The 15699-nt window shown below is 35.2% G+C and overlaps 1 protein-coding gene across 1 annotated transcript; it reads right to left on the reverse strand.

Annotated features, from left to right (window-relative positions):
* Positions 1–1834: 1834 nt before the first annotated feature.
* On the reverse strand, positions 1835–6044 carry LOC113299754 (eukaryotic translation initiation factor 2 subunit alpha homolog). The gene is made up of 7 exons (XM_026548840.1): positions 5572–6044; positions 3613–3669; positions 3434–3520; positions 3202–3348; positions 2954–3058; positions 2312–2410; positions 1835–2178 (listed from the first exon to the last, which is right to left on the reverse strand). The coding sequence occupies exons 1-7, from the start codon at positions 5953–5955 to the stop codon at positions 2029–2031; spliced, it is 1029 nt and encodes a 342-aa protein (XP_026404625.1). The 5' UTR covers positions 5956–6044; the 3' UTR covers positions 1835–2028.
* Positions 6045–15699: the final 9655 nt, after the last annotated feature.

The raw sequence follows: 15699 nt of genomic DNA on the forward strand, positions 1-15699 counted from the left end.
AATCTTCAAATCTTCTCATCTCCGTTATAATCAATAATTGATAGCAGCAACATCTTATTCAAGACTTGAATTCGAAATCCTTTACAACTGACTCGAACTCAATCTCTGCCATATTTTCCCCTGAATTAATCTACCTTCATCCAATTCAACAACGTCAGTTCTTCAAGATGGGTTTAATAAGTGTTGGCAGTAATGGGTTTTCTCCCTGGGTGTTGATTCATGGTATGGGTCAGTGAGATTTGAAGATGGAAGAGTATGGACTATGGATTGGATTTGGGTGAAGAAATTAGCGAGAAGAGCAATGATAAGATGGACTGCATACGGCTGGTTTGAATTGTGCTGTTGAATTCAAGTTTGTGGGATGTGAATAAAGATGGAAGCAAGCTTTGTTTCAAATTGTTGGTGCTATGATGTGAGATTGGGTTTTACTGAAATTTCCCAATGAAGAGTGGTGAATTTGTGTCGAGAATTCAAGTCTCGATTGAGAAATGAAGCAGCAACGAGAAGACAAGGTCTGCATGCTAGATGGACAGTTCAATTTGGGGATTTTGATGGCTGAAATTGGTTGCAGTCGACGGTGGAATATGCTAAATGGATGAATTTGTGTGGGGTTTTGATTCAGAAATGTGGGTTTGGTATCCTTCTGATTTTTTCTTTTCTTTTTTTGATTGAAATTTTCTGATTTGAACTTGGGGGCTCTTTTAATGGCGGATTGAGAACCTGTTGACGAGCTGGAGAAGTAAAATCAATTTTGTTTGTGAACGGGATGGTGGCTTTGGCTTAATTTGCCGAAACATATGAGGGTATTTTGGTAACTTTGTCTGACATGTGTAAAATTTTTCAAATCCATGCTGACTCAGCTAACCGAACAGTGGATGGAAAAACTAATGACGGAAGGATTCACTAATTTCAATCTTTTTGGCGAGGAAACACTAATTAGCAATCTTGTAAGGGGAGGGAACGCAAAATAGCCCCGGCCCTGTAAAGGTGTTAAAAGTCTCGACCCTCTTTAGGTAACTCTTCACACGGAGAGATGAAGATATTTTGTGCACACTCTAGCAGAGATAATTGTCCTCAGACGCAGACTACTGAAGATTAGATCTCTGATGTAGCCAAGTGCAGCGAGCTTCCCCAAAGGATAGTTCACATGTCTCACCAACATACAAAATTTAAAAAGGCAACTTTTGACATTTATTGGTACACTACAGACACCAAACCACTTTCTCTGACCATGTCTTTCTCCATTCACCATTCAATGCAAACCAAACACTGTCATGTCCCTACTTTCACTGTGTATGTATGATCCATTCTTTATTAGTATCTTTCGGAAATGGCCCCGAGACTCTATCTACTTACAAAGCTGAACCCACGAAACTTAAATCTTAAGATTTTGTTTGTCAGTTACCTTGATCTCAAGGTGAATGTGAAATCTGTATGTTTTTACTTCCAGCGCAAATAGAAACGAAAATCAGCAAATGCAACTGAAAAATGTTTCTAGGCTTCTTAGTAAAGTGGTTATCTAGTGTATATGTGTTAACATCAGCTCCGATATCTAAATTATTCCAGGATAAAACAAATTCGAAGCTATGTGACCTGAAGCTTAAATAGTTTTCCTGAAGGTGCACATCTTATCGGAAGAGTTCACACGACGTTCAATTAGTATGACAAAGTACTACAAACTTGAGATATGCCAGAGCATATGGGTGGAAGGTCACAATAGTCTCAACTCTCAACACAGAAAGAAAGAAAGAAAAGGGATTGAAGGAGCAAGCATACGAAGAAGGGTCTGTTGGGGTGCTCATGTTCAGGCAGTTGAGATAAGCACATCCAAGTACACAATACCTAGAGACAAACAAATCATTTCCAACTGTCGATTCAAAAATATTATCAGACAACGAAAAAGAAGTAATGAAGAACAATTTACATGATGTAGTTAGCTGATTTTATACAGCTGCTCTTGTTATCTAAAAGTCTTTAAAAACTAAGAGAAGGGTTTTAAATGGGTGGTTTTGTTTAGCACTGGCTTTACTACTCATGGACACCTGCAGGTCCATCAATATCAATATCTCCCATCCCTGTATCTTCCTCTTCACTATCGTCATCACCATCCACATCTGCGTTTGATTCATTAAGTTGTTTCATATGTTGGGCAAGTAGGTTATCATCACGCTCGCTCACCTGCATTCCCCCAGTTCCATGCAGTCAACATCAATTTCATAATTGATAATAACTAATAATGGATAAAATGATCTAAACAATAAGGTATAGTAGCACAAGGATCTGAAATCAATTGCAGAAACTTGATACTTACCGCTCTTGGTGCCTCCTTCACTACCAGTTTCCCCTTGTGACCATCTATTACTTCAGTGCAAGCTTGGATTGCACTAGTAAGAACCTGTATCCCTTGCTCCTGTGTCAACCAAAACAAGCACAACGTAAATTATAGAAGGTACAGCAAGGATGCAAAATAGAAACATCCAAACCAATGCACGTTGAATTTTTTGAAAATAAATTTGGCTTAATTCCAAACAATACCACACTGTAAAACAAGCTATTAGGATTCTCACTATATGTACACTGCTTTGAGTCAAAATCATCAAATAATTTGAATGAAAGTATACTGTGGTATCTTGTCCTCTAAGGTTTCCACTTGTGAAACTCCCAGGCGGTGACCAAGCCATGCCAAGACATGCATGAGCAGGCTTACGGACAGATGGTTGAACACGAATATCACCTGTTAAAAACATAAACTTGTACTGCACCAGTACCCTACAAATGACCAAGGCATCACATGCCTCAAACCTAGCTAAAATGAAACTTTTACTTGCAAATAAAACAAGAAACATCTATAAGCCTGGATGAAGATTTCACTCGGACAACATTTCCAGCCTCCACCATATGTAAAACATTAATAGTTGAATTGGTCTAAAATTTATGGCATATACCAACTAACCTTGTCAAGAGTCTGAGTCGTCAGAACATAGAGAGGAGGTGCCACCAGTTTAATTTTAACTGGACAGTCGTCATTACCAGTAGCTTCAGCTTTCCTCATTGCTTCCTGCAAATAAAATAATGATATAGATTTGAATCTTAAATATTCTTCATTTATACCGTGTTCAAGAACTATGCACACTAATCACCACATCAGTTGACAATATCACAGAGAAATAAATAACAAAGTTAAAAGGATGCCACCATCACCTTGATATGGAGAACCCCATCAAACTGAAAGCATTTCATTTCAATATCTGCACGAATTTTCATTGGCTGAGGAGTCATACGCCTTTTGATGTTCTTAATCAAAGCATCTTTAACCTCCTCTGTCAGAGCACGTACCACTTTAGTCACCTATAGTGAAAAGATTGACAAGTTCCCATCAGCTTCAAAACCAACAATAATGAAATTAAGCAAATTACAATCTAACCAGCTTTACCTCTTTTCCATCAGGGCCAGCTTCTTTAACTTCACGTGTGAGGGAATCGAGAATGGTATCAGGATCAGCAACGATTAACTTGAAGGCCTAGTAAACAATAAAATGTCAGATCAAACTAGAACACAGATTAAGAGTAAAAAGTAAAGATCCTATGTAAGAGACTATTCGCAGCGTATTACCTCAAACGCGTGCCCATATTTTCGATATAGAGGCCAGCCAACATGGATATACAGATCCTGTCAATGGAAATTATCATCAGACATTAGAATTATGGTAACAAATATGTTACCTATACAATGGCGAAATAGCCAAATCAATAAGAAGTAGACTAAACCATCTCACGTTAACTTCTATTTCAGTGAAAGTACATATATGTGATGGAATCCTATGCCCAAAGATTATGGGTCACAAGATCACCCCTATCAGTCTACCTCTTATTTTACAATATTATCAAGATTGAAGACCAAATATTGCTTCATTTCATAGGCATAACCAACACCCTATCACAGTAACAGTCTCTTCTCATCCACTACAACAAACTGTGTCATATTGACTGATTTTAGAGTAGTAATCTTACTGTTAACCAGGTTAGAGGCAAATTTAATTTGAACACAAGAAAGTTCATCTGTCTTAATTCGATGACTTGCTAAGTTTCTAGCATCAAAATCATTCATACTTCCCTTACAAACGTTCTTAAACTCATTACCGTCTAAACAAACCTACTCAAAACCAAACAGATGTAGAAATGACGTTACAGAACATACAACTTTTAGCTACTTCAAGATAGAACTCACCATGACAGTATGTGAACCATCTCAGGTTAACTTCTTTTTCAGTGAAAGTACATATATGTGATGGAATCCTATGCCCAAAGATTATGGGTCACAAGATCACCCCTACCCTTTTACCTCCTTCCTCCACCTTCGTTATTTTACAATATTATCAAGATTGAAGACTAAAAATTGCTCCATTTCATAGGCATAACCAACACCCTATCACAGTAACAGCCTCTTCTCATCCACTAAAACAAAATGTGTCATATTGACTGGTTCCAGAGTAGTAATCTTACTGTTAACCAGGCTAGAGGTAAATGTAATTTAAACACAAGAAAATTCATCTGTCTTAATTCGATGACTTGCTAAGTTTCTAACATCAAAAGCTTCATGCTTCTCTTGAAAACATTTGTAACCCACGACCATCTAAACAAACATACTCAAAACCAAACAGATGCACATATGGTGTTACAGAACATACAACATTTAGCTACTTTAACATAGAACTCACCATGACAGTAAGTGAACCATCTCATGTTAACTTCTTTTTCAGTGAAAGTACATATATGTGATGGAATCCTATGCCCAAAGATTATGGGTCACAAGATCACCCGATTCACCCCTATCATTTTACCTCCTTCCTCCCCCTTCGTTATTTTACAATATTATCAAGATTGACGAGTGAAAATTGCTTCATTTCATAGGCATAACCAACACCCTATTACAGTAACAGCCTCTTCTCGTCCACTAAAACAAAATATGTCATATTGACTGATTCCAGAGTAGTAATCTTACTGTTAACCAGGTTAGAGGCAAATATAATTTAAACACAAGAAAATTCATCTGTCTTAATTCGATGACTTGCTAAATCTCTAGCATCAAAAGCATCCAAACTTCTCTTAAAAACATTTGTAAACTCACGACCGTCTAAACAAACATACTCGACACCAAACAGATGTAGAAATGACATTACAGAACATACGACTAATAGCTACTTCAAGATAGAAGTTAACATGCCAGAAAGTGGGACTAAATCCAAATGTTGTCTTAACTTATAAAGCATGTAATCACTAAGCTAATCATCCATTTTTGCAACAATACCGGTTAACAGAAACAAAATAAAAGGACCAACACCCACAAACACCACAACATTTAAGAATCAATTTCACATTTAACATTACAACACTTCAATTAGTCTTTTGTACACTACATGGAGCATCAGAATTAAGATTAAAGCATACTCAACCCTAGAATTACCCATTTAGGTAACAATTCCTCATCTAAACCCTAATCTTAATTGCATTATAAACAAACATCGAAATCCAAATAAATCGATAAAAAAAAGGGAAATGATGATAATTATACCTCCAAATCGAGTTGCATAGTCTCAGCAACATGCCTCATGATAGAATGAACAAGTTTACTCTTATTATATCTTTCTTCACAAGTAGCAATATCTTCTTCAGCAACTCTTCTTTTACTCAAATCAATATAACCTTTCTCTTTATCAACCCTAAGTACCATAACTGGTTCTTGTCTTCCAACTTTGATCAAACTACTAACACTTCGAATACGTCTTCGTGAAAGCTCACTGAATAAAATCATACCTTCGATGTTATTATATTCGAGGAGGGAGACATAGGCACCCATATCTGCTATGTTCTTCACTTGAATCATTACTGCCATATCTACCTCTGGATACCGAGCTTCGTACATTCTACACTCCAGATTTGGAGTGTTCGACGCCATGACTGAGATGCGGAAGACTGAAACCCTGGCTTTTTCTTTTTAATGTTTGGGGAAAAAAACGTAATTGGATGTTTTTCTCTACGTCACAAGTCTTTCATATGGGTAAAAGAAAATGCATTTCAATGTAAAGGAGAGAGGAGGTGAATTAGGGTAAAATGCAATTATGAGGCCTGTTTGTATGCACATGCCAAAGAGAAGTTGTTTGGCATATCGGCTGGCATGGCAAATCAATTGTGCCACTATGGGAAAATCAAGGAGTGACCGAGTTTCTAGCGAGCGTTAGTAACAATATCGCCAGCGATAAAGACTTTATTGCTGTCGATATTGCCAATAATGCTCGATATTAACTCCGGCGCTGGCGTTATAATTAAAATCGCTAAAGTTTGACTTTCTAACGCCTATAAATACCGCACTTTGTTCATTGGTAGAGAAATGAGTCCCATTGGTAGAGGAATGAGTCCCAGTGGTAGAGCTGGTAGAGGAATGACTCATTTGAGTCACAATGGTTGAGGAATGACTCATTTGAGTCCCAGTGGTGAAGGAATGAGTCCCGATGGAAATCAGCAAAGTCGTGGAAGTGAAAGAAGTTTGAAACATCGTCCTATGCAGGAGGTATCAGAAAGTTCTACTCCAAACCAAGTGTTAGATACTCAAGTAGTACGTGGTGGTGATGAAAACATTGGCTTGGATACAACTCCTGCACGTATGTTTAGTCATTTGCCAACTGACATAATGACTCCAGGTGGTGGTGTGAACATGAAAGTAATTAGGCAATCGACTCTGTATACCCCAATTGCCTCCCCCCCCCCCCCCCCCCCCCCCCCCCCCCCCAGTTGCCTCAAGCTCATCAGCATTTCAACCATTCCAACAACCATTGCAACAAACTCCTCAAGAATATCAACAACATGTATTTCAAGATTTGTATCGTGTTCCCATGCGCCCTGAACCCATTGCTTATCAAGGTTATGGTGATTCTGATGAGACTCAAGCACCAAGTGAGTCTCAAACCGACTCGTTAACTGATATGTTGAACAACACTCTTGATCCAGAAAACACGGGTAATTGGATCTTTGGTGAGGGAGGAAATGGACAAGGTAATGAGTAGTTTAAATGTAATCATTTAGTTGAAATGTAAGCAATTTAGTTGAAATGTATTTTTTTTTTAAATTAATGGAAACATCTTTTAGATTAATATTCAAATAGAAACTAGTTTTATATTTCATTAAAAATTAACCTTGATTGCATAACACAATACTTAAAATTTGAATCCATGCACATGAACATTGTAGAGTTCATAACATTCGTCGTGACTAAACAATATTCCGTCTTCGACGAATTTGGTACGAGCTCTAATTTTTAGTTCTTCATTTGACAATCCAGGATTATCCCCTTTTATCAACCACATAATTTTTTGATACTTTCTAACATTGTTATTGATGAAACAATAACGATTTTGAAGACACTTATTTGTTCTTCTTGGATTTACGTGACTTAACGTCGTAAACCTTTGAAACACAGTGTCCCATAAGTTAAAAGTCTCTAAATTTAAATCTCTATCCCTTGCAACTGAAACCCAAAATCGAATTAGAGAAACATATTCTTCTGGAGTAAAATCCACTTCGGTTATGCAAGCACTAGGCATGTTGACATGAATTTGAGGTTGGGATGGAATGAGTTGAAATTAGGCACTTATAGGGGAAAATTGGTAGTCATTGGATGAAGATATGATAAGCGATGATCAGACCCGCGGGCGATAGCTTGACTAGCGCTGGCGCTTTAAAGACCAGCGGGCATTTTTATGACCATCGATCGATGGACTCTCTATCGCTCGTTGGAAACTCCATCGTGTATGCCTATATGTTATTCCTGACATATAGGCATATGAGTTCGGCAGTTTGGCATACCCATAATGGGTGCATATATGGTAAAATCTGAGGTTTTCCATATGCATAGGAATAGGCGTGAGTACGAGGAAAAAATCAACCGCCCACGTATATGTGTTTTTTTTAGTCCCGAATGAACGACTGGTATTCCATTTGGGTTTTATAAAACTCTAGGAGGGTGTTGCAAAAAACAAGAAGTTGAATCGGTGATATTATTTCAAAATGATTTTTATAGCGTGTTTGGACACAAATCTGCTTCTCCAGAAGTCAGAAGCAAATATAAAAAGCTGACTTTTTGCTTCTAAAAGTCGTTCCGAAAAATTATCGCCAAACTGACTCTGACTTTTCGACTTCCGGAAATCAAAAAGCAATTTCTGAGTATACATCTAAACACCCAATTAGAAGCACAAAGGTTAGTTTTTGTGAAAAAAAAATATTTTGCTTCTGATTTCTGGGTTTGATTTATGCATTTGGAATCCGAATGCGCTATAAGCAATAAAAATTCAACTATTATATCGGAACAACATATTTTTTATCGCTTAGTAAAGACTTTTATACACTACTTCAGTTAAACGGACGAGTTTGGGGGAATTAGTGTCTTCTTTGCTTCCGTAGTGGAAGCTAATTTGACGAAATTTGCTACACAACTTCTACTCCCCCATAGAATTACTCTTAGGAATAGGAAAAGGAAATCAACTGAAATTTCCTATTAATCTTAGGAATAATAATAGGAAAAGGAAATCAAGGCACTTGACTGAGGGCATTAGGATAGTTACAAACATATCACTGAAGAAAATTAGAGATCTAAAGGTCACCGAGGTGAGGTATACCATAAACACATTACTACTGTTATGTATACGAAAACCAAGTGAGCTTTGATTTTGTTATTCGAAGATGCTCTTAAGAATATTTCCTAATTCATGACCAACTTAGGTTCATAACCCATGAACATCTCGTAGTCTTTGAACATCTATAATCTCACAAAGTGCTAATTAACCCATTATGTCATATTACATTTTACTTGCATTTCAAGAGTTTTTCATTTTTTTTCGTGTGTTGTATTGTGTGTTTTCATGCCTTTAAAATTAATTAATAAGTACATAGAACAAAGAACATGAGGAATAAGGTTAAACCTATTACTTTTAGTGGTATTCCTCGTGACATATTTGTACAAATATTTCATTAATCACATATTAAATCATTGATCAGATGCGCTTGTGTATCTATGTTATGGTTTAACTTAACCGTCAAATTTTAACAGTTCAACAAATTTCAAAGTTGTGAATTTAAAATAAAGTAAAAAAAATTCTCATATTTTCTTTCAAAGACCCTTCCAAGAAAAAATCATATTCTGTGGAGAAACAAGAACATGAAAATACTCATAATCACAAGCTTTATTATCCAAAACATAATTACAAGGGTTTCGAGCAATAGTTTATCCGAACCCGGGTCTAGCTGGCTATGGAGTTGTTTATCGCTTTAGCAATAGTTTGGTTGTTTGTTGTTTGGTGCAATCTATTCGTGTAGATAATTCGATCTTTGCTGAGTTTTCAGAAGTTATTTTCGCTATTATGATTGGTTGTCTAAGGGGGTGACTCCTACTGATTTAAGTGCGACTCAATGCATGTTGTTAGAGCTCTTTCAGGTCATACTTTGATTTAGTGGATATTAGTTATGCATTGGTAAAATTGTCTAACATTTTTTATCTCTAATATAGTTCATATATTTTCACATTTATAGGGAAGGAAATGTTGTAGCTGATTTATTGTCTATAAGATGAAGGGGGGGGGGGGGGGGATTCTAACGGTCTTAACGGTGGAATAAGCCACCATATTTTATCTGTATATCTCAGGAAAATGACAAATCATGTCTGTCTTCTTATCAATTTAGATAATTATCATGTTTTTATTTTCCATTTGTTTTGTTCTCTCTTTTTTTCTTTTGAGGCTTTAGCCCCCTTTATTCTGTTTTCTTTGACTTTTTTCAACAAAAGTTTTGTTCATAAAAAGTAAGGTTCCAGAAATATGGATGGGTATGATAATGGTAGCTTGTTATTAAAAATTATATTTATATCATGTATATAGTGAACCGATTAAATCCGCACATGAAATTTATAACCATAACTAGTAGACATGAGAAGGTAATCATTTTTCTTCTATTGGGGATATGATAGTTAAATAAATTCTTGGATTTTAATTTGGATACAACCTCTTAGAAACAAATACAAGGTGATGTAAAAGGATATGAAATTTTTGTTGTCTCTTAATATCGATGTTAAATCAACATATTCCTAGTTAAACCATAGAAAAGGGGCATCTTTCTTTTCCACACAAAAGCATTTAATTGTCTAAATATGTCAAGTTTATGACAAGGTTTCAAAGAATCTCCAATCCATCATATTTGAAAACACTTTCTCTGCTTTTCGAGTCCCATGTTGGTGAATTTTAAATAATTTGTTTGCTTGTTATATTGTTACTTGTGCTTGACTCTTTCCTTAGGAGCAGAGGCAGGGGGAACATTATGCATGACACAAGAATAATTGATACTCACATCAAGTTATTAATATTTTGGACTCGCTTTAGCGATGTGGTAGCACCTTGAGTCGTATTTTTCAATATTGATATGCTTATCCATTTTATAGGTGCAAAAGGAAATATTATACATACAACAGATCCTATATTGGAATATCAGTCGTGCAGCCATATGTTGGTCTAAGCAGAATAGAATGGGAACTGAAATACTCTTCGTGCTTCAATCATTTGTCACATATGGAAGGCAAGGTGCGGAAAATTCTTTAAAGGTCTTCAACAACTACCAGGAAACACCTCTAGTGCAGCAAAGTCTTATTGACAGTTGTGCATAACAAAAACTAGAACATCCAGTCAAACTAGAAGAAAAACAATTGAGCTTGAACAACTTAAATAAACTACTCTGATCCATCTCCCGAATGCTTAAAGATCAATATAACAACAAAATGAATCAAGGAAATGCAACAAGAACTTATTGATATTATTCTAAGAAATTGTTCTGGTGTTTGCAGTGAAGTCAGAGTCATAGTTAGCAAGGATCAGAATGCGGATGGCATGGAATGCTTGCAGCAATTGAAGTAGTAAAGTGGGTTGACTAGTCCGGAAACAATGTATTCATCATCGAGTCCATTTGCAGCAATATCATTAATTATGCGAACATTCTGTCTAGGATTAATAAGAAAAATCATTATGGGAAGACTTTACCTACCAAAACTTTAATTCTAAGTATGTCACAAAAAGGAAAAATTAGATAGCTCTTGCATTGGCACTCAAAAAAAATGCAATTATGGTCCTCTAATTACTATTATTATCATCCTAGTTTTATGCTCGATGTATTAAAACAAGTGCGGTTTCAGCACTCAAAACAAGTGCGGCTTCAGCATTATCGAAACCGTTTAGTGTGTATGCCAGTTGTGGCCGTATTTTCTCTTTGAATCTTTTTGAAATCGACTCATCTTTATGGAGCAATTGTCTCGAAAAAAATAGATAAAGATTATCATCCTCTTAAGAAACTAGGGAATGAAATAGTTTAGGACAAATTATTTAAAACAAAATTATCATAACGGTATTTGGGTTCGCACCAATTTAATAAGTAAACACAATAAAGATGGAAATGTGAGAAATTATTATAACCAAGAAAATAATAAATCTTTTAGCAAAAGAACTGGAACACCATTGTATTGCCCAAAAGAGGTATAAATACGAGAATGGGCGATATACATAACTAGATTTTAAAGAATTAGAGCAACACCAATAGATTTCCTAAGATTGTGAAACGTTAGGGTATCTAGTGGTTCGGTGAAAATATCAGCAAACTGTCATTCAGAAGACACCATCTAGTGTGATATATCATCTTTAAATCGTTCCCTAATATAGTGGTATCAAATATTAGTGTGCTTGGTTTGAGAGTGCATAACTGGATTTTCAGTTATTCAATTGCACTTGTATTGTCATGATATGTTTTCATTGTTCCAAGATAAACTTCACAGTCAAAAAGCATTTGTTTCATCTTTCCAAAGTTGTGTAGAACACGTCTACACGAACCTATTTGCGATGTAATCTGATTCACATGTTGATAGATATATGACTTTTGTTTCTTGTTGTCCTACGCCACGAGATTCCCACATAAAATATATCCTCCTGAAATGTGTTGTTTTTATCTTCCACAAATCTTTGCTAGCCTGCATCCGAGTAATCTACTGTATTTGTGCCAAAATACTAGGAAAGGCCAAACCCGTTTGTAGCTTGCACATATTGTTTGGTTCTTTTAACATCAGTTAAATGTGTTTCGTTAGGGTTTATTTGGAACCTTGCACAACAACCGGTGCTGAAATTAATTTGTTGTTAAATAAATTAGGCTCCAATCATTGACTTGCATAGTTTCAGTCCACTTTGTTTTCTTTAGGATCCGAGTGCGCTTTTCCAGTTATGGACATGAAAGATTCATTGTAGAGAATTTCTCAAGACCGAACCTATTAACTAGGTCTCTTGCATATTTTTCTGGGAGATATTGATGTTATCCTTACTAAAATGGCATCTATGTATAAGTTTTAATTTTATACTCATGTAACATAGCATCGCGAACATCATGATAATCACACAATAAGCAAGTAAACTTTTTAAAAAAATACCTGGTAACATTAGCAGCAATATGAGAAGAAATACTTGGGAAATTATTACCCTTAATTTATGGTAATCGTTGCAGGTGCGCATGAGAAAAGAAAGGACCGGGAATTAGGTCTCTCCACATTGTACACATTTCTCAACATGATACGGCTGAATAAGTAGGTAAGGGAGAAAGTATATCTAAAGTAAGTCCGGAGGGGAGAATACGATTCATGCTTATATGAATCTCTTGGATAATTGGTCTTAAGACATGCGATAGATAGTTGTCACTTCACAAATCAACGTTTTCTCTTCCTTGTTTTCTTCCTACTCCTAGCGATAGTTGTAGAACAATAATGTAAGAACCATGTTATCTTTATAAAACATACATATTTTTATACAAGAAGATGATAATTAATGCTATAAAGATAAATACGAATTGCATGAACTTTTCAGATGAGCGTATCTGCCTCATGGGATTATACTTTTACGTGTTAAACATTTATATCACCTTCACGTCAAATTTCCTATAATATTATCACGTATATATTTTTATGGCAACCCTATCTATGCAACTATTCAAATGTGTGACACTTATGTTCATAAACAATCAATTAATAATGTGGCATATATCTATATATACTATAATGAATGGACTAAGGTATGAACAAAGAGGTAAACCTCGCTCTAACCTTTGAGACCAAGAACATCACTAAAAATATACATGATGCTCATATTTTGCGACTTTGAAATCTTAGTCTAATATAATTTCTCATCGCGAGAAAGATTTTATCTTGAAATATAAATTTTTTATATTCAAGTTATTCATATCTTCTGATAAATGCAAAATTTTCTTTCTTTCTTTTCTATATTTTCTAGGGTAAGGGTTTATGTTCTTTTTCTTTTTTCTTTGATAATATAATTTTATAGCACTTAACTCAATATTAAAACTAAATAAATAAATGAGTTTAAAGAAGATATATTTCGTGAGCAACCACGTCTATTTTTTCTTCTTTATTAAAAAAATAACCCCAGGTTATAAAAATGTATTAATAGAATGAATAATTTTATCAAACACTATTCTTACATTCTAAAATCCAAAGTTATTTCACAGTAGGAAGAAAATCATCCAAAATCGAAGCATGTACAGAAAATAGGAACATTAAAACTAAACACAGACCCTCAACTAGGTAAGTGATCCAAGCTGCTTGTCTATCGTAAAATGTAGTGTAAGAAAAATATTATTATTGATTCCATGTGGTAAAACCGACCAGTATGAGTGATTCATGGATGTTCACGTGTTGTAGTCATCACATGAGGTAAATCAAAATTGATATGTGGATTAGCCTAAATGGTCTCAGCCATCATTACCCCTTGCCCACCACCAACATTAACAAGTAATCCCATATACCATTAAAATTCATCTTTTGAATTGGTCAATATCTTAGCCGTGCATGTCATTCCAAATAAAATCGAGAACACTGTGAAAACACTCATCTTGTTAATTTGTGGGAAAATCATTTGATATATGTATATTAACTTACTTTTGATGATTAATATATATTTACTAAGTATTTTACGATTTTACTCATAAAAGAATAAATATACAACTTTCATCACTTATAAACGACAAACACATGTTTATGGTAATGATAACTTATCATACGTCTTTCTTTTAAAATTTTTTTATCTTTTAATGTTTGAATTTCATAAAAGAATAAAAATCAAATTACTTCTTCTCCTCCTCCTCCGTGCTACAATCTTTCGTCCAACTTTCGATTTCTACCAATAATAACAATGACGGAAAACGAACAAGTATTTTTAACAGCTTCTGTTTTGCTTAGATCCGCGTAACCTTTATCTTCGTCGGCGTTAGGTACCATGAGTGGTTGTGGCCTTCCAGCTTTTAACAACTTCTTAACACTTTGAACACATGGTCTGGGAAGCTCATCAAACAATATCAACCCTTCCATATTATTATACTCCACCAGAGATACGTAAGCACCCATATCAGTCATCTCTTTCACTTGAGTCATGACTTCCATCCCTACCTATGGATATTGTGCTTCATACATTCTACACTACACATTTAATTTGGAGTGTTCCACGCCATGAGTAATCAGATGTTGGAGAGTGGCACCCATGTAGAAAGGAAAATGAGAGATGAAAACATATAAACACCCAAAATCCTCATTCTGTTTTTTAATGTTTATAAGTGATCCTACCCAATCACATTGTGCTAACAGAAAAAAAAAAAAAAACACCTTGTAAACCCCATGAAATTTGTACAACCCTTAGCTTGGAATCAACATGGATGCTTTACAGAGTGACATATTTTCTGCACAGTTCAGATCTGACAATATATCCAACATAATAAATTACTTCCTTAATAACAAAAAAAAACAAGAATTGAAAAAAAATCTCGAAACATGCTAAATATCAACATTCAATAAAACAAGATCAAACTACTGGAATTAATATTAAAGTTTGATGTTTTTATCTAATAATCAAGCATGCATTCAAGTGAAAGAATTAAGAACAAATCAAACATGCTTTATTTAATTATCATACTTTGGAAGATCATATCAAACTACAGTTTTCATGAAAAAAAAACTCAAATAAAAATTCAAGAAATGACTTACTCACTGATATTATCAGCTAAACTGATCTTCAAATACTAGTTGGCGGCAGCTCCTGAAGTTGTTCACGTTCACTTTCAATCCAACAAGAAACTCAAGATCCTGAACTGGTTTGAGTGAGTTTTCTCGACTGAAATCAAGTTTCCTGGATTCTCTAATACTAAAATCAAATGATTATGTTTTCTCCAATGAAGTCAAGTTTCTTGAATTCTTTAGTACTAATAAAAAATTGATGTTTGAGAGAATAATCTGAGCAAAATTTTTCTTCTCCTTGGCTAGTTATTAAACCCTGGAGTTATCAGTTGGTGTTTTTATAAAGAAACAGATGGAAGAGATTTGTGACAAAGAAAACAGAAAGAAAAAATGCGCTCCAACTAGAAGACGAGCTTTAAAACGGTTATGATGGGTGACGTGGTATAGTAACGTGTGTGATTGGAGGATGACATGGTAGAGTGTGTACCTGGGATGCAGCGTGACCGGATTAACGACGGGACATAACAGAGATATGACGTGGAAAAGGATGGAAGTACTGAAATATGTTTTTTTTAAACTGCGCCCCATTCAAATGCCCCACTTGCAATTTCCCCC

Source organism: Papaver somniferum, chromosome 7 (assembly GCF_003573695.1).
Source record: "Papaver somniferum cultivar HN1 chromosome 7, ASM357369v1, whole genome shotgun sequence".
Classification (NCBI taxonomy): Eukaryota; Viridiplantae; Streptophyta; class Magnoliopsida; order Ranunculales; family Papaveraceae; genus Papaver; species Papaver somniferum.